Raw genomic sequence first — 18,718 nt, 5'->3', positions numbered from 1 at the left:
TTATGCTTTCAGTAGTGGCAGCTAATCAATATACACGCACATATGAATAAATGTTCAGATTCACAATGGTCCATACAACTAAATGTAGTCTGTAAAATCTCAATCACACTTACTGGAATATCAACAATGAAATAATTTACTGCATTAATTAAGGACTTATGAGCACTAGATCAAGACTCATTGTTCACTTCTTAAAAAGAAACATTCTAGTAGCAAACATTTTCAGTTAATTTTCTACATTGTTTATTCATGTGTATATTTTTGGGAAATTCACAAATCATACAACATAAAAATTTGGTTCTGAATCATAGCTAGATACCGATCCCCAGACTCCTGTTGATCATATTATACTTTATACAAACTTTATACCAATTAAGACATAGCCATTTTGCCTAATGTTCTAATGAGAGTTTTGAAATTATGGATAATATGACAAAAGTTTTACAAATATGCATTCAAAATTCATAGTATTCTAGTAAATATGATCCACAATAATTGTACCAGAGTTGTCTCCCTTACAATTGGTTCCAATTTGTATTATGTACAATACAATTTCTGTAACTTTAGTAAGATAGAATTCTAGAAATGCATTTGATCATGTACTCCCCAACTTTTCAAAATCTTCAGTGAACAGCTTTATAATACATGTAGTAGCTAGTACAAGTTAAGTGCATCCTATTAACTTTAGAATATTACATTAGGTACATACACAAACTGTTGTAACAAAATTGCTATACTGCCAAACATATTTCAATAAGATGTTTAGAAAAAAGCTATTTTTCAAATTTCTACAAAGGACTAAACCCATTTAAAAAGAACATTACACGAGACACCATCAAGCTGAATCTTTTTCTTACTGATTTTGGCAAATAATCAATTTGTTTTCTGCATGAAATAGGATAATAGTAAAGTATATTATATAATCACAGATCATATATGGTTGTATTACTATATACCATAAATCATAGATTGATCGTAAGATGAAAATCAACTTAGATTAATGTCTCCACTGTCCCATAACATCTTAACTGATTGATACCACTAGGGACAGCACAAAATACTGCTTTCATTTTTAAGAATAGCATACAACACATTATATTATCACAGAATTATTACATGTGACACAATTGTCACATCTATCACACTATTAATGTCTACACACACAAAACCTATACATATACTGGTATATATCATAGTGCTTTCGTAATGATGGCTTCCTCCGACCCTTACTAACAAGAGGCTGAGAGACATGTAAAGTCACCTGACACTTTGGTTGTCTTGTTGTGACATCAGATATAGCAAACTCATTGAAAATTGCATTATATGTCATGCAAATTTGGCAGCTGTGGTTGCCAACACAATAATGTCAGCAAAAGTTTTTTTTATACATTATCAGCATTATTCTTGTTAAAATTGAATAACATAATTATCAAAATGACACTTAACACAGAACTTTTCTTAGAATTTTACAAACATGAGTTACAAAGATAAGTACAGATATAGTGATGACAATCAGCATCTGGGCTGTCACCAAATAGGTAGACAAATGACCTGACCCTAGCACACTCCTTGGACTTTGCAGGTGTGTGATGTCTGATGACCTGACCCTAGTATACCCCTTGAACTTTGAGGGTGCTTAATGTCTGATGACCTGACCCTAGTATACCCCTTGAACTTTGAGGGTGCATGATGTCTGATGACCTGACCCTAGTATACCCCTTGAACTTTGAGGGTGCATGATGTCTGATGACCTGACCCTAGTATACCCCTTGAACTTTGAGGGTGCATGATGTCTGATGACCTGACCCCAGTATACCCCTTGAACTTTGAGGGTGTGTGATGTCTGATGACCTTGCTCCAGTATACCCCTTGAACTTTGAGGGTGTGTGATGTCTGATGACCTGACCCTAGTATACCCCTTGAACTTTGAGGGTGCATGATGTCTGATGACCTGACCCTAGTATACCCCTTGAACTTTGAGGGTGTGTGATGCATAATGACACTGTCATCAATAATACTGTAAAATTGCAATTGTATTTGTACTTACACAAGTGACACATGCAGACAGGAACATAAGGACAGTTTGATTATTTGGCTCATACAGTCTACAAAAATATACAAATCTGGTTTTGTTAAGTGTCTCATAAATAAATTACATAACCTCCTCTGTTACACTTAATAAAACATATAGGTACACAGGTGTATGTCTCTCAGAGTTCAACACAGAAAATTCAAGCACTAAAAGCTAATACAGCAAATCAATCATGGGACGTGATGCTAAATATTGTTGGAGGATGTGATATCAAACTTCCAGGTATTCAGATCTATAGATGCATATGGCAACCAAAATATGATGGAGTAACACCATATCATTTAGAGAGGTAACACCATACTATTTAGTGCAGTGACACCATATTATTTAGAGAGGTAACACCATACTATAAAGAAAAGTGACACCATATCATTCAGGAAGATGACACCACAATGACTAGTGGAGTGACACCATATTATTTAGAGAGGTAACACCATACTATAAAGTAGAGAGACACCATATTACTTAGAGAAGTGACACCATACTATAAAGTAGAGAGACACCGTATTATTTAGAGAAGTGACATCACCCTTTAGACTAATTGTAAGCACTACAATAACATATATCTTGTTGCTGTACAATGCCTAATAAACACTAGTATAAAACAGACACATCTGTCAATAATAATTTAACTTAGCTGGCTGTAGAATATTAAAAGTATAAAAACATCATTGAAAATATCATTCTTACTATATAGGGTAGGAATTAGTCCAGAATATCAGTAATTAATATCAACAGTTTTTACATTGCCATGTGATCAAACTTTACACGATGAAGATTGGTGACAGAGATTTTGAGGAATGTAATAATGTTATATATACATACTACAGACTACGTAAACTAACAATAAACTTAATATATCAGTCATTATTAATGCTATTACTTCAGACAAGTTGAAATATCCTACTTATTGTTAAGGTTGTATTTTGATGGCCCAAATTTTCAAAACAGATGTATTTTTGCATACAAGTCAGGACATAGACTTTTTTGTTGTATTATTTCATTTTCGAGGTTGTTGGGTTTTTTTTTTTTTTTTGTGGTTTTTCCCCTTAATCAGCAAAAACATTGTAGATGGTTTGACAATATTCTGTATTAATTACTGTACTACTGCAAATGAATGTTGGCTGAAAATATTTCAATCCTGCATAACACTGGAAAGAACTTTACTTCCAGGGCAGAAGTGTTGACAATGTAAGTACAATATTTCAGTAACAGTCTTAAGAATGGATACTATGATAATGATCACTGTAATGATTTTGATCCTATATATAATAATGGTACCAACACCATGCTGACTAGGATATACACTTCATGTTTAAACTCATGTGTTCATTAATTTTCTGCTACAGACATTAAAAGATGAAATCATGTATGTTGTCCTCAAAAAGGAAGGCAATGAAAAGTTTTACTCATGAAACTGAAATAACTCTGTGTCTTGTGAGCTCTAGATCTGTCTCTCTTATCTGTTAAGGTAGTACAAATTTGGTTTAACAATTGTAGACGAAATTGATTACCTAGAATAAATTTCTCCTGATGTTAAAGTTGGAGGATAATCCTAAGACAGATAAAAAACAAAGGATCTTACTACAAAAACAAAACATAGATTTCAGCCAGTCACTGGTTATTTTGTTCTTGAATCTTCAACCTTAAAAAACTAGTTACATTTCCAGGTTATAACTTCACTCAGAAGTTAACCAGAAACAGTAAACAGTAAGACATTGTATGTCAAGGCAAACTTTATAGTATAAGCAAGGAAAACAATACAATTAGTGTAAGGAAATCTTTATGGGTACAGCAAGGAAACCTGCAGGTAGAACAAGGAAATCTCTATGGGTACAGCAAGGAAACCTGTAGGTAGAACAAGGAAATCTCTATGGGTAGAGCATGGAAATCTTTACAGGTAGAGCATGGAAATCTTTACAGGTAGAACAAGGAAATCTTTATAGGTAGAGCATGGAAATCTTTACAGGTACAGCAAGGAAACCTGCAGGTAGAACGAGGAAAACTTTACAGGTAGAGCATGGAAATCTTTACAGGTAGAGCATGGAAATCTTTACAGGTACAGCAAGGAAACCTCTTTACAGGTACAGCAAGGAAACCTACAGGTAGAACAAGGAAATCTTTACAGGTACAGCAAGGAAACCTGCAGGTAGAACATAGAAATCTTTACAGGTACAGCAAGGAAACCTGCAGGTAGAACAAGGAAATCTTTATAGGTAGAGCAAGGAAATCTTTACAGGTACAGCAAGGAAACCTGCAGGTAGAACAAGGAAATCTTTACAGGTACAGCAAGGAAACCTGCAGGTAGAACAAGGAAATCTTTATAGGTAGAGCAAGGAAATCTTTATGGGTACAGCAAGGAAACCTGCAGGTAGAACAAGGAAATCTTTATAGGTAGAGCAAGGAAATCTTTACAGGTACAGCAAGGAAACCTGCAGGTAGAACAAGGAAATCTTTACAGGTACAGCAAGGAAACCTGCAGGTAGAACGAGGAAAACTTTACAGGTACAGCAAGGAAACCTGCAGGTAGAACAAGGAAATCTTTACAGGTAGAGCATGGAAATCTTTACAGGTAGAGCATGGAAATCTTTACAGGTACAGCAAGGAAACCTACAGGTAGAACAAGGAAATCTTTACAGGTACAGCAGGGAAACCTGCAGGTAGAACATAGAAATCTTTACAAGTACAGCAAGGAAACCTGCAGGTAGAACATAGAAATCTTTACAAGTACAGCAAGGAAACCTGCAGGTAGAACAAGGAAAACTTTACTGGTAGAACAAGGAAACTTTTACAGGATGATACACTAATACACAACTGTTCTGGCTCACCTGTTTTGAATAATTATTGGCCATTACGACAAGTCTTTATTTATAAGAAAACTAAAAGGGCTTGTTCTTGAAATTATTGACCATAGCAATCACTGCTCCAAATGTATTGGTCAAGTGTCACAATAACACCTTACAATTGATGTAACTCATTGGCAGATTATCTAAGCTTTGTTGATAAGTTTTCTAAGACTTTCAACTTATTGGCATTTTGTCTATGACTTTGTACTTTATGAATGGTATGTCTCCTGCGACTTGGCTACCAATTTAACTGACAGGACTTGTGGCTGGAGTAGAATGAGATGATGTCATCTGTTCACCACCTTCCTCAATTCGAGATTTTTTCAAAGTAGCAAAAATATCACGGAACAAAGATTTGTATTCTGGAGGACTTCCCAGTTCATCAGCACATGCAGCCCCTCCAGTTCCTGTGTCACATGTCTGTTTCTGTAGCTTTAACAATGTCTGAACCTCCTTGTGGGAAACCGCCAGGTGACGATGAAGTGCTTCATCAAAGGTCTCTTCATTACCCTCAAACTCGTGAAAACTTGATCGTTTTCTACCCTGAAGTAAATCTTCATATTTCTCAAACAAATTCTGGTACTGATTTTCCAGTTCGTTTAGAATGGACACACTGTGAGAGTCTGCTTCTTCTGGTGAGATAGGCTGTGAGTCGGGCGCAATCTTACTGACAGACTCCGTACTTCCGTACACACTTCCACCTCCTCCTAGCCTCATGAGTTTCCCAGTATTCCTAACCTCTGGTTCATCATGTTCTACTTCAGCCTCCAAAGCTGACTTATGTACCTCTTTCTCTAAAGATTTACCACAAAGCTGACAAACTTTTCCAGCATTTAACTTCACCTTCTGTAACTCCTCCTCAAGCCCCTCACTTACTTTCACTTTCTTATCCATATCTTTCACTCTGTTTTCCAGAGATTCATTTTCTTCCCATAGTAATTTGACTTCTGTCTCCAAATCTTCCCGTTTCCTTCGCTCAATGAGTTGCTGAGCCTTCAGTTGTTTGATTGTCTCCTGCAAGCCTTTTATTTCCACTTCATATGGATTAAGAGGCAGATTTTTAAACTGATCTGTGTAGGTCCAATGAATTTCACCATTGTACAGGTTTTTTATGTAGTCTGTATTTTCCCGCAAGTTTGCCAAACTAATTGCTCGGCGAGACTCCTGTTTTTGTTGCTTATGCTCTCGTTTTCTTTCAGTTTTTAGATCATCTATCTTCTTCTGTAATTCATCACATTTGTTTTCCATTGTTTCAACTGTATCCATCAACCTGAGAAAAAAGACCTGATATGTAAGTGGCTTATCAAGCATCAAACCGAAGTTCAATATTGTTAAGGCCTTTCATTTTTTATCAGCGACAACTTAACGCTATTTCAACAGTCTTTTAAAATTGTGTCTTTTAATTCAAAATAAACTTCTGGGATTTTTTTTGCTTGCTTGAATATTTGAAATCAAAATATTTACTATTAAATGAAACACTAGTAGCTGATCAGACATTGAACCAACCTTGTCAATCTGAAACAGCCAGTGTATGAAAAATTCTAACTGGTGCCAATGTAAAACAAGGGATTTCAAAATCAGAAGTGATTCTCAAAACATAAACCTTAATAAAAAACAAAAGTGATCCATGTTCTTCAAATTTATCGTTTTCATAAACTGCTACTACAGGATTCAGAATTTTCAAACCATTGCATTTATTAACTTCTAGCAATTTTTAGAGGATTTGCCAAAAAAATTATAAATTATACAAGTTATCTAAAAATAACCAATTCAATATCTAGAATTTTGTTATCAATTGTTAAAGCTGTAGAGACTAAATAAATGCTATTAGTTATAATCACTCTAACTTAGTCAGTGTAATAAAAATTGTGATAAGGGAGGTAACTTCTCAAAAATTGAGTGATATCAAACCAATACTACTCTAGCAATATCAAGTGATTTTTAGCACAAAATCAAGATGGGTTTCATATATTTATTAAACTTCAACCTTTCTTACTGTTTCACCAATACTGAAACTCATAGTGGATTTTTTTAATGATTTGAAAGAACAAGTGACCAGCTAGTTGGATAAGAAATCCTATAGAAAAAGATTTGCTGACTTTAATGCTTACTTTTCTATTCTTTGTTTGTCTGCTCTGGAGTCAATAATCAGTCGCTGATTCTGTTTCTCCAGTTCCTGAGCATTCTTATCTAATTCTTCATAAACACGCATGCGTGCATCACTGTTTTCCCTTAGGGTCTCCAATTGTTTGTTCAGGTACTGCAATAGATATATATATCAACTACAACAATAAAAAACAACAAGCCACATTTTTCAAGAAAATATATATATGATGCCATTTTACTGCCAATTTTTTTTTTTATCTAACAACAAGACACTACAGAGGACACTTAAAATGTTTACTAAAGGGGACAATATACCGAAGAATTTTTTTAAAAATATGTATATTTAAGATGCCTAAATTAACAAATTCAATTACAGTTATATAATCTTTTTAATTAATATCTGATAGATAAGAAATTCCTTGTGGTTGATTACCTCATTTTCAAGAAGTTGATCCTGGCTGGTTTGTTGAATCTGTAAGATGTGTGTCTCCAGTTCTCGATTTCTTTCCAAGAGAGCCTTCCCTAGTTCTGCAGCCAGCTGAAGATCTGAAATCAAGACAGCATTCAAATCATTAGTACATTACATTAAAAAATTCTTAAAAATCACAGTTACTAGTAACTACACTTCTGTTACAGCGAAATGGTTATTTGCCACAAAATGGGTTTACAGAAAAAAAACTTTAACGGGGACCTTAACAATGAACAAGCTCACCTCAAAGTAGCTTGCATTACCCTAATGTTAATGAGATAATTGATGTTTCCAGGTTGTCTCACTAAACAGTCACAACATAAGACAGTTGCGATATCCTATATGAGCCCTCAGACACTGTATCACCTATCAGACAATGATGAAGTAGGAACAGTTTCGACAGTGTGACTCAGACAAGAAAACATTTTGTTTTTCGAAGACTAGACATTGAGAGTTGAGAGCATCATGACAATACATTAGAGAGCATGGCAAACAGCTCCTACAGGGAAACTTGGTGAATTCTTTTGATAGGAACAAAATTTAGGATATTACGTGAAAAACTGCTCTGGTTATCATTTTCAATATATCTTTTGTATACTAAGACAAGGAAGATGTACAATAACAATCACTGACACATTTCACCTATTAACCGTTAATACTACAAGTAGATGAGGTATACCTCGGACATATTTCTACAGGCTTCTGTTCTCATTTATATATGATCTCCAGTGTACTGCCGAAAATGTTGATTTTAATGAAATTATATAACATCATGAACAGCACCAGATGAGATACCTAACATGACAATTATTCATTTATATTTTCTAGGTTTATCACTTTGCGATTTCTTCCATTTAATGAAAAATGATCTTAATTACTATATTTTTTGAAAAGTAAACTTCATTACATAATTAAATCATAATTCATGGTTTTTGAAGTAAATGTAAAACGTTAGAAGGTTTAATTATTATAATGGCGAGTAAAACAACATGTTGTATTGATTAATACAAAAATAGGAAATAAAGTTTGCAATATAGTTTTTTTTTTTGAGAGGCAGGGGGGTGGGGAGGAGGTGGGGGGGGGGGGGGAGAGGCATTTCATGGTGAATTGGGAAGGAGGAGTGGGAGGGGGGTATCTAGCAAACTATGAATAATCACTGTTCCAGACAAACAACATTAACTGTAGAGGGAGGTCACCATGTTATGTGAAATGACATGATTTTAGTCAGTGGTACATGTTGGAATCCTGTCCAGGAAGCAAGTCTGACCTGAGAGGATTTTAAGACATCTGGCTAGTAATCTATTTATTGTATGTCTTGCCACAGGGCACCTATACGTCACACGATGGTGATGAATTAATGACTGATAACATCCTGTTTAGTGACCCGACAGGTCTCTAATCTCATGAATCATTACATCATCAAAGATACACACTATTTATCACAGACTTCTTAATTGTGTTAAAGTCACATATAACTGATACAGACTGTGTTTACTGTTCTGTCACCAAACATAAACACTAAAATACATTGTTTGTTGGTACAATCTCAGCTTTCTTGGCTGTATTAAGATAAGCTGATCCAATGTACACTATTCTGACACCATGACACTCTGTAGCATGTATTATCTGAGTCTTCTTGTTTGATTTAATTAAAGCTCCTTAAACTGACTACACTGACTCTAGAATACACAAGTATTTGTTTGGGGTCATCAAAGATCTTTTTTTCTTTTTAAATGTTTCAAATTGTTTTTTAATGTCACAGAACAGTGTACATATAGAGTACCATAATAGCTGGTCATTGTCAGGAGACTGAACCGTGTACATATAGAGTACCATAATAGCTGGTTATTGTCAGGAGACAGAACTGTGTGCATATAGAGACTGATAATAGCTGGTCATTGTCAGGAGACAGAACTGTGTACATATAGAGACTGATAATAGCTGGTTATTGTCAGGAGACAGAACCGTGTACATATAGAGTACCATAATAGCTGGTCATTGTCTGGAGACTGAACCGTGTACATATAGAGTACCATAATAGCTGGTCATTGTCAGGAGACAGAACCATGTACATATAGAGTACCATAATAGCTGGTCATTGTCAGGAGACAGAACCGTGTACATATAGAGTACCATAATAGCTGGTCATTGTCAGGAGACAGAACCATGTACATATAGAGTACCATAATAGCTGGTTATTGTCAGGAGACAGAACCATGTACATATAGAGACTGATAATAGCTGGTTATTGTCAGGAGACTGAACCGTGTACATATAGAGTACCATAATAGCTGGTCATTGTCTGGAGACTGAACCGTGTACATATAGAGTACCATAATAGCTGGTCATTGTCAGGAGACAGAACCATGTACATGTAGAGTACCATAATAGCTGGTCATTGTCAGGAGACAGAACCATGTACATATAGAGTACCATAATAGCTGGTCATTGTCAGGAGACAGAACCATGTACATATAGAGTACCATAATAGCTGGTTATTGTCAGGAGACAGAACCATGTACATATAGAGACTGATAATAGCTGGTTATTGTCAGGAGACAGAACTGTGTACATATAGAGTACCATAATAGCTGGTCATTGTCAGGAGAAAGAACCGTGTACATATAGAGTACCATAATAGCTGGTCATTGTCAGGAGACAGAACTGTGTGCATATAGAGACTGATAATAGCTGGTCATATAGAGTACCATAATAGCTGGTCATTGTCAGGAGACAGAACTGTGTACATATAGAGTACCATAATAGCTGGTCATTGTCAGGAGACAGAACTGTGTACATGTCTGGAGACAGAACCTTGTACATATAGAGTACCATAATAGCTGGTCATTGTCTGGAGACAGAACTGTGTACATATAGAGTACCATAATAGCTGGTCATTGTCAGGAGACAGAACTGTGTGCATATAGAGACTGATAATAGCTGGTCATATAGAGTACCATAATAGCTGGTCATTGTCAGGAGACTGAACCGTGTACATATAGAGTACCATAATAGCTGGCCATTGTCAGGAGACTGAACCGTGTACATATAGAGTACCATAATAGCTGGCCATTGTCAGGAGACAGAACCGTGTACATATAGAGACTGATAATAGCTGGTCATTCTCAGGTGACAGAACCATGTACATATAGAGTACCATAATAGCTGGTTATTGTCAGGAGACAGAACTGTGTACATATAGAGTACCATAAAAGCTGGTCATTGTCAGGAGACAGAACCATGTACATATAGAGACTGATAATAGCTGGTCATATAGAGTACCATAATAGCTGGTCATTGTCAGGAGACAGAACTGTGTACATATAGAGTACCATAATAGCTGGTCATTGTCAGGAGACAGAACTGTGTGCATATAGAGACTGATAATAGCTGGTCATATAGAGTACCATAATAGCTGGTCATTGTCAGGAGACTGAACCGTGTACATATAGAGTACCATAATAGCTGGCCATTGTCAGGAGACTGAACCGTGTACATATAGAGTACCATAATAGCTGGCCATTGTCAGGAGACAGAACCGTGTACATATAGAGTACCATAATAGCTGGTCATTGTCAGGAGACAGAACAGTGTGCATATAGAAACTGATAATATCTGGTCATATAGAGTACCATAATAGCTGGTCATTGTCAGGAGACAGAACTGTGTACATATAGAGTACCATAATAGCTGGTCATTGTCAGGAGACAGAACTGTGTACATATAGAGTACCATAATAGCTGGTCATTGTCAGGAGACAGAACTGTGTATATATAGAGACTGATAATAGCTGGTCATTGTCTGGAGAGAGAACCTTGTACATATAGAGTACCATAATAGCTGGTCATTGTCAGGAGACAGAACTGTGTACATATAGAGTACCATAATAGCTGGTCATTGTCAGGAGACAGAACTGTGTGCATATAGAGACTGATAATAGCTGGTCATATAGAGTACCATAATAGCTGGTCATTGTCAGGAGACTGAACCGTGTACATATAGAGTACCATAATAGCTGGCCATTGTCAGGAGACTGAACCGTGTACATATAGAGTACCATAATAGCTGGTCATTGTCAGGAGACTGAACCGTGTACATATAGAGTACCATAATAGCTGGTCATTGTCAGGAGACAGAACCATGTACATATAGAGACTGATAATAGCTGGTTATTGTCAGGAGACAGAACTGTGTGCATATAGAGACTGATAATAGCTGGTCATATAGAGTACCATAATAGCTGGTCATTGTCAGGAGACTGAACCGTGTACATATAGAGTACCATAATAGCTGGCCATTGTCAGGAGACTGAACCGTGTACATATAGAGTACCATAATAGCTGGTCATTGTCAGGAGACTGAACCGTGTACATATAGAGTACCATAATAGCTGGTCATTGTCAGGAGACAGAACTGTGTACATATAGAGTACCATAATAGCTGGTCATTGTCAGGAGACAGAACTGTGTGCATATAGAGACTGATAATAGCTGGTCATATAGAGTACCATAATAGCTGGTCATTGTCAGGAGACTGAACCGTGTACATATAGAGTACCATAATAGCTGGCCATTGTCAGGAGACTGAACCGTGTACATATAGAGTACCATAATAGCTGGTCATTGTCAGGAGACTGAACCGTGTACATATAGAGTACCATAATAGCTGGTCATTGTCAGGAGACAGAACCATGTACATATAGAGACTGATAATAGCTGGTTATTGTCAGGAGACAGAACCGTGTACATATAGAGTACCATAATAGCTGGTCATTGTCAGGAGACAGAACTGTGTACATATAGAGACTGATAATAGCTGGTCATTGTCAGGAGACAGAACCATGTACATATAGAGTACCATAATAGCTGGTCATTGTCAGGAGACAGAACCGTGTACATATAGAGTACCATAATAGCTGGTAATTGTCAGCAGACAGAACCTTGTACATATAGAGAGTGATAATAGCTTGTGACATATTGCAGGAGATATGAAGAATTGCTAAAAATGGAAATTGTGAGTTATTCTTTTGATTCTTTGGTACATGTCAGGGATCAATTCAATGATGTCTTTTTTTCTTTAGAGCAAGACAAATGGCCTTTAATTCTGCTTAAATGTATTCACAGAATACAGACAAGATATAGATAAACAGACAGGACAAACCCTTGGGATTTAAATATACCTAGAATATGACATAAAACTTCACTGTGTGCATGTGAGCCTATGATCCACATATTAACAACGGACCTTGGAGGCTGAACTTCACATGTTCTGTTGTAGATCCATGGTCGGTAATTGTGTAAATGAAATATGGGTCTGTATATACATGTATTATATCCTCTAAAACATCTTTTTTATATCCGGTGTCCTCACACGAAGGCAGAATATTGATCACTGGGCACTGTCTGTCCACGCCAAAAATGGCAGCCAATTGAACCAATATATTGCTTTGTATAGCAGAACCAATGTAAATATTGGATCATCATGAATATGGTCCTTATCTATACCAAATTATCATTTTCCAATATCTGATATACCACAATAGCATGTGTTATACTGATCTAGCAATGAAACGTGATTGATACTGCCAAGAACGCCATGAATGCTGGTCGAAAGATCTCTGACCGTATCCTTCCAAAATTTTTGAGTAGTTGCAACAATTCATTTAAAAACAAACAAAAAAAGTGAATGACCTTGAAGTCATTCAAGAGCTGTCAAGAACTTACTGACATTAATTTTCGTAATTGCGCTATACTTATTATGATATATCTGTTTTAATTAAAGTTAATCCTAGTCTATGAATGACTAATTAGCCACTGACCCCACATCAAACTTCCCATTTCACTAACAAATCAGGGTATATTAGATTTCCAACTACCACTTTCACAGGTCAACACCACACCAGTCAATACAGTGGCAGTCTGTGCATGGTAATAAAGTGACTAAGGACCAGAAACACTGATCAATATACAGTAATGGTCACACCATAACAAGACCAAAATCCAGAGTTTGATCTCTAGGTTTGTTCAGCTTCTCTCCACAGTTAACTTTGAATACTGTCCTATAGCAATAGCAATACCAGGGCTTGTTTTTTAACCAATTGAAAGTTCTATACTTAACATAAGAATTACCTTATACAGCCAATATGTTTTAAAGATGTCAAAGATGTTATGTTCATAACAAAGAAAGCTAATTTCTCCAATGCATTGGCACTCAACTCTTTCTATAAAGAACTTACAAGTATAGAGAATTCTTAATTTTTCTCTGAATTAGTCAACTTTTCATCAATTAATTGAACAGAGATATTGAGAATTGAAAATCATGATTTTGAGACATGTTGTGTACACTGAGAGTGAAACCCTTGATTTAGAAGGTTACCAAGTCCCAGTTGTTCACATTTATGGTGTATCTTTCTATATAAAACTTCCTAGAAAGGTAATTGATGAAATAATAAATTTACAGAGAGTAAACCATATCAAAATTGTACAGCATCATGAAGCAAAGTAAAAAGTCAGGATCAGTTGATCTACCAAACAGACTGATCAACGCCATTTCTCAACTACGTGAATTCACAAAATAAAGGATGGAACATTACCCTTTTGTATAGGACAAAAAGTAAGCTGACAAACATATTCAGGAAATGGATTGGAGTTACTTCCCCTGATAGTCCGTAAATGATATATCACTGACCAGTATTGCCTACATATAACAGACAATCCTAAATGTCTTTCTAGTCTGCTGTCAACACCTTCTGTTTTAGCCAGCATGAAACTTTTGATACTTAGAAAAAAACAAATTACACTGTCAAGCTAATTAGGATATCAAAAAATCTAAAAAATTTCATAGCTAAAACAAGATTATCAAAATATAGTTGTTGTCACTCTGATAAAGAAATCTTGGGTACCAAATATAGTGCAAACAATACCAAACATGGTAAACAGGACTTTAATCTGTAAACATACAGACAATCCTATCCTTTTATTTCCTTAAACCCTGTATCACCCTCCACAGGTATATAGATTGGAGCCAAACCGCATCTCCTTGAATTATCTTCCTCTGATAACACCCTGGGCCCCGAGTCAGAAGTGTTTGTCCCCACAGGTAAGATCAGAGCCAACATGTCCCCAGAATTTCCTCTGATAAACACCCTGGACCTGGAGTCAAAGATACCTCTCTCCACAGGTATATAGATCAGAGCCTGGCATGCCCCCTTAACTTCCTCTGATAACACCCTGGGCTTAGTTAAAGGTGCCATGTATGTCTCCACAGGTATATAGATTTTAGCCAAACCTGTCCCCTTAACTTCCCCGGATAACATCCTTTGCTAGCCAGAGGTGACTTTAAAACAACCTTCGCATATTACAGCTACACAGCTTGTTCCAACCCAGTAAAGCTGATCAAGGGCATCATAGGTGTACAGAAAGTCTATCAACACATCAAGGTGGAATTTTACAGAACAATAAACAGTCAAAAGTCACTACTAAATTATTACTACTTTTTTTAAACATGAAAAGACAATTTAAACTTTATGTGTATAAAATCAGCCCCCCTTTTAACAGAAGACTGACCTAGAATTCCCTGATCTATGGTACCTTAGACAATAAAATTTTAAAACAGTCTTTATATAGGCTTTTAATTTTTTTTTTCTTTTTCTTTTTATGGATGTTTAAAAAATTCATGCTATTTACTTAACCACAAATTTTAATGAATTCTACCATTTGTTTAATTAGCATCAAAATAGCAGTCAATCTTCAACATTCTATCAAGTGATGAACAGAATTTATTTATTCAAATGTGTTACATATTCTCATGCAAAAACAATGTGACATACCACATGATACCTATATTTGTACAAACAACAACTCATTGTTATTTTGAAAGGGTTCCGTTTGTTCGTGAGAATGAGATTGTGAAAGATAGATACCTCAAAAGTAAAATCAAATAATAGAGAAAAGGACGGTCAATTTCATGACTCCAAAGAAAAAAAACTTTCTATTTCAAGGCTTTGGAAAAAAAAACATGAAATATTGAACCACCAAAAAAACAAAAATATTACCTTTGTAGTCTTAATCTCTCTCGGCACCAAAAAGCCTTACTGTTACCACAAATATCCTGATCTCTGTTACATGTATATGTTACCAGTAAAGTTTGGGACATCACATAGTACAGTACATAAACCATATTTCATATTTATAGCGCTGCTTTTACTGTGCCTCTTGTCATCTAACATCAACTTAGTAGACCATCTACAGTTTAATGACTATGTGTTGTGTATAGTGCAGGACAAGAAGATGTATAAGTACATAAAGACAGGTGGTGTGTGTACTGTGTGGAAGGGTACTATTGCTTGCCAAAAAAAGGGATCTTTTCAATAGTCAAAATTCATTAAAAGAAGATCTTAACAGAAACTAGCGGTATTTTATATGACCAAGTAAGAATTCTGCATCAGAGACAGATAGGTTTGGGGAGTCATTTTGTTCTGTGATATCTTCTAGCTGTATCATTCAATATCACATAAAATGTATAAGAAGGCCATGAATCAATAGTACTGTAGCAATACATGCATAATTTATCTGAAATCTGTCCACCAGAATCTTATTATCAAAGGGCCACCAGTAGATTGTGGACTCACTGGACACTACATACCTTAAATTGGTTTCTATGAATAGGTCTACTGTATCAATTATAGCTTATATTAGATGAAGTAGAACATAATTTCCTTGGCAAGTAATAATGTCACCCTCATGTTAATAACAATCAATGGGTGTACATTGACAGACACAGCTTTATTGAAGGCCTGTGGTAGAGGACACTATACCAAAAACACCTGTAAACATTCAAAGTGTAATAGGTACTTCACACCCAAATTAAGTCCATGTAGCTTAATCAAACAACTAGGGTACTACAGTGGTTAAGTTGACATCTAGTATACCTTGTACTTCAGCTGATAATTGATATAACCAGTTGAGTAGGTCTTAGACAATCATAACCAGCCTTAACCCCATAACCAGCCTTAACTCTGTAACCAGCCTTAACCCTTTAACCAGCCTTAACCCTATAAGTACAAGGTCATAACCTGCTTTAGCCTTGTCAGAATAAAGGCATAACTTGCTCAAACCTTGCAAGTACAATTAAGTTAATGGCCTGCCTTAATGTTGTCAGTATAAGTTGATTCCTGTCTTTACTGTAAATACAAATTCATAATCCATTTATAACTACCAGTTTTTTTTTGTTTAGAGGTTTATGACTTACCTACACATGAGAAGTACAATTTCCAACAGTTAAACTATATAAAACTTCTATATTCAAGTTCATGACCTACCTAATAAAATCTTACATATAAACGTAAAAGTGCAATTTCTGAATTTCTTTATATAAAACAAACTAGAATATCATACAGTTATGATAAAAACCTAACCTATTTTCAGTATGTACTGATAACTAGGTTAGATAATGGTACTGAAGTCGGTCATATATACATACATATATATATATACATACATCCCTTGGTACATCACCGACTTAGATATATCTAAGTACGTACATACATCAGACTTCAGATTACCATTAATAAATCATCACTGTACAAGATTAATGTCGGGTAATATTCTGGTGTATTGAGGAGACTTTTACAATAAAAAAAACTCTCAGAATATAATGAAATCATATTCATTAAACCAATATGTAAATTTGCCTAGCCTTATTTTTCTTCATTAAAGACAAAACAACAAAATCAATCAGGTTTTAATACAGGGCTTGGCAAGCGCGGAGGCTTCTATCATAACAGATTGAGGTCAGTTGACTTTGGGCATCATCTGTTTGTACCTATTAATGGTAATGTTTAAACAATTCCAGGCCTCCTCTCTGGTACGTGTGGCTATGGGGCAAACAGGGCAAATATCTTCTCATATACATCTGTGGAGATCATACTGTAATGCAGGTCTGAAGTAATTTTTATGTTACCATGGAAACAGCTGTACATTATATGGGTTAAATATGTAGATATTAGTGAGGTATATACGTATAATGAATCAGACCATAGTCAGTATGACAGCCAACAAGCTTAATGACTTAGTAGTAACTATATCAACACCTTCATAAGTGAGAAGGTAATTATAATCCGTGGGACCAGTAAACTGTATGAGGGCATTCCATCTCCTTACTCTAACATGTATGCTGTTATATGTAATTTACATTCTTATCTGATGAAGAGAGAAAAGCATTAATAGGACATTGTGTTCTAGGTGTATTTTTTTTTAAATAAATCCTTCTGATCTAATCTCTCTATTTATCTACTTCAATTTAAATGTCATCCAGAAGTAAGACATTTAAACTAACAATTATTTTCACTAACAGTTTTACACCTACTTACACTTTTACCCAGAAAGAAGAAAAAACACACAGTAGCACTGAACAGATTTTGAAAAATATTTAAGAATCAATGCACAATTACTAGACTGACCCTATATTGTCTAATTTATATGAAAGAAGATCTGAGGAACTTACGTTATCAAAAATAAAAAGAAACAAATATTTATAGTATAAAATATTTAGTGACTCCAGATACAATGCTTAAGATACATACAATATATGACATTTCATATCGCATGGCAGAGGTTAGTTAATCTACAACACATATTGTATGGTTCACAACAGTACAGCACCAGTGTACCAATGTTGAATTTTACATTAAAATGAATTTCCACTCTATATCTTATGTCCTATCAGTTCATGGAGAGCCAACAAAAATATATACTGTAGTGTCTAATTCAGGCATACGGTAAGAAAATCGATAGGTCCGTGTAACACATACAGGCCTAACCGTTACAAACGGAGATGCTCTGAATAACTGGAGGGTGTCTCATACGGCATTTGTACACGTGGACCACAAACTCCGAACTGGTACGTGTTTACAATGAAACTACACATTACAGCCATGTAGCACTGCATATGCATATTAACGCAGTTGCATGCTACAAGTAAATACAAGTTGAGGGATTCCGTGAGTTGTGATTATTTATGATAATTAGTAAGAGGATGACGTTATCGAGTTTACTTACCACTCTGATACCACTCCCCGTCCACTTCCTCCTCCTCCATCTCTCCGAGGATGTCCCCTGTCTGCATGCTGCTGTCCCGGGGGTACTAGTAAACCCCAACCCCTTGTCAGAGTAGTGGGCCTAATCACCAGCCGAGTAGCACTCCTTC

General features: G+C 35.7%; 1 protein-coding gene across 2 annotated transcripts; it reads right to left on the bottom strand.

Annotated features, from left to right (window-relative positions):
• Positions 1-4,200: 4,200 nt before the first annotated feature.
• On the bottom strand, positions 4,201-18,718 carry LOC132551360 (cerebellar degeneration-related protein 2-like). 2 transcript variants are annotated; one of them, XR_009554244.1, is made up of 5 exons: positions 18,571-18,718; positions 7,478-7,590; positions 7,050-7,198; positions 4,879-6,208; positions 4,706-4,723 (listed from the first exon to the last, which is right to left on the bottom strand). XR_009554244.1 is itself a non-coding variant. In XM_060215499.1 (4 exons), exons 1-4 carry the CDS (start codon positions 18,635-18,637, stop codon positions 5,185-5,187), a joined length of 1,353 nt encoding a protein of 450 aa, XP_060071482.1. In that variant the 5' UTR covers positions 18,638-18,718; the 3' UTR covers positions 4,201-5,184. The 2 variants fall into 2 exon arrangements, 1 of the variants encoding a protein (XP_060071482.1); XM_060215499.1 differs by having other exon boundaries at positions 4,201-6,208.

This window comes from Ylistrum balloti, unplaced genomic scaffold, assembly GCF_031769215.1.
Source record: "Ylistrum balloti isolate Yb309-2 unplaced genomic scaffold, AGI_CSIRO_Ybal_v1 Utg370196, whole genome shotgun sequence".
Taxonomy (NCBI): Eukaryota; Metazoa; Mollusca; class Bivalvia; order Pectinida; family Pectinidae; genus Ylistrum; species Ylistrum balloti.
The sequence above is the reverse complement of the archived record's forward strand: the minus strand, read 5'-3'. Positions and strand labels throughout refer to the sequence as shown.

Bases quoted from the DNA above. Each gene is read 5' to 3' on its own strand.
- LOC132551360 (XM_060215499.1), bottom strand. From the start codon at position 18,637: ATGCAGACAGGGGACATCCTCGGAGAGATGGAGGAGGAGGAAGTGGAC. The intron at 7,591-18,570 runs GTAAGTAAACTC...TCTTGATTTCAG, and splicing joins CGGGGAGTGGTATCAGAGTG to ATCTTCAGCTGGCTGCAGAA. The intron at 6,209-7,049 runs GTAAGCATTAAA...CTTTTTTCTCAG, and splicing joins GACAAACAAAGAATAGAAAA to GTTGATGGATACAGTTGAAA.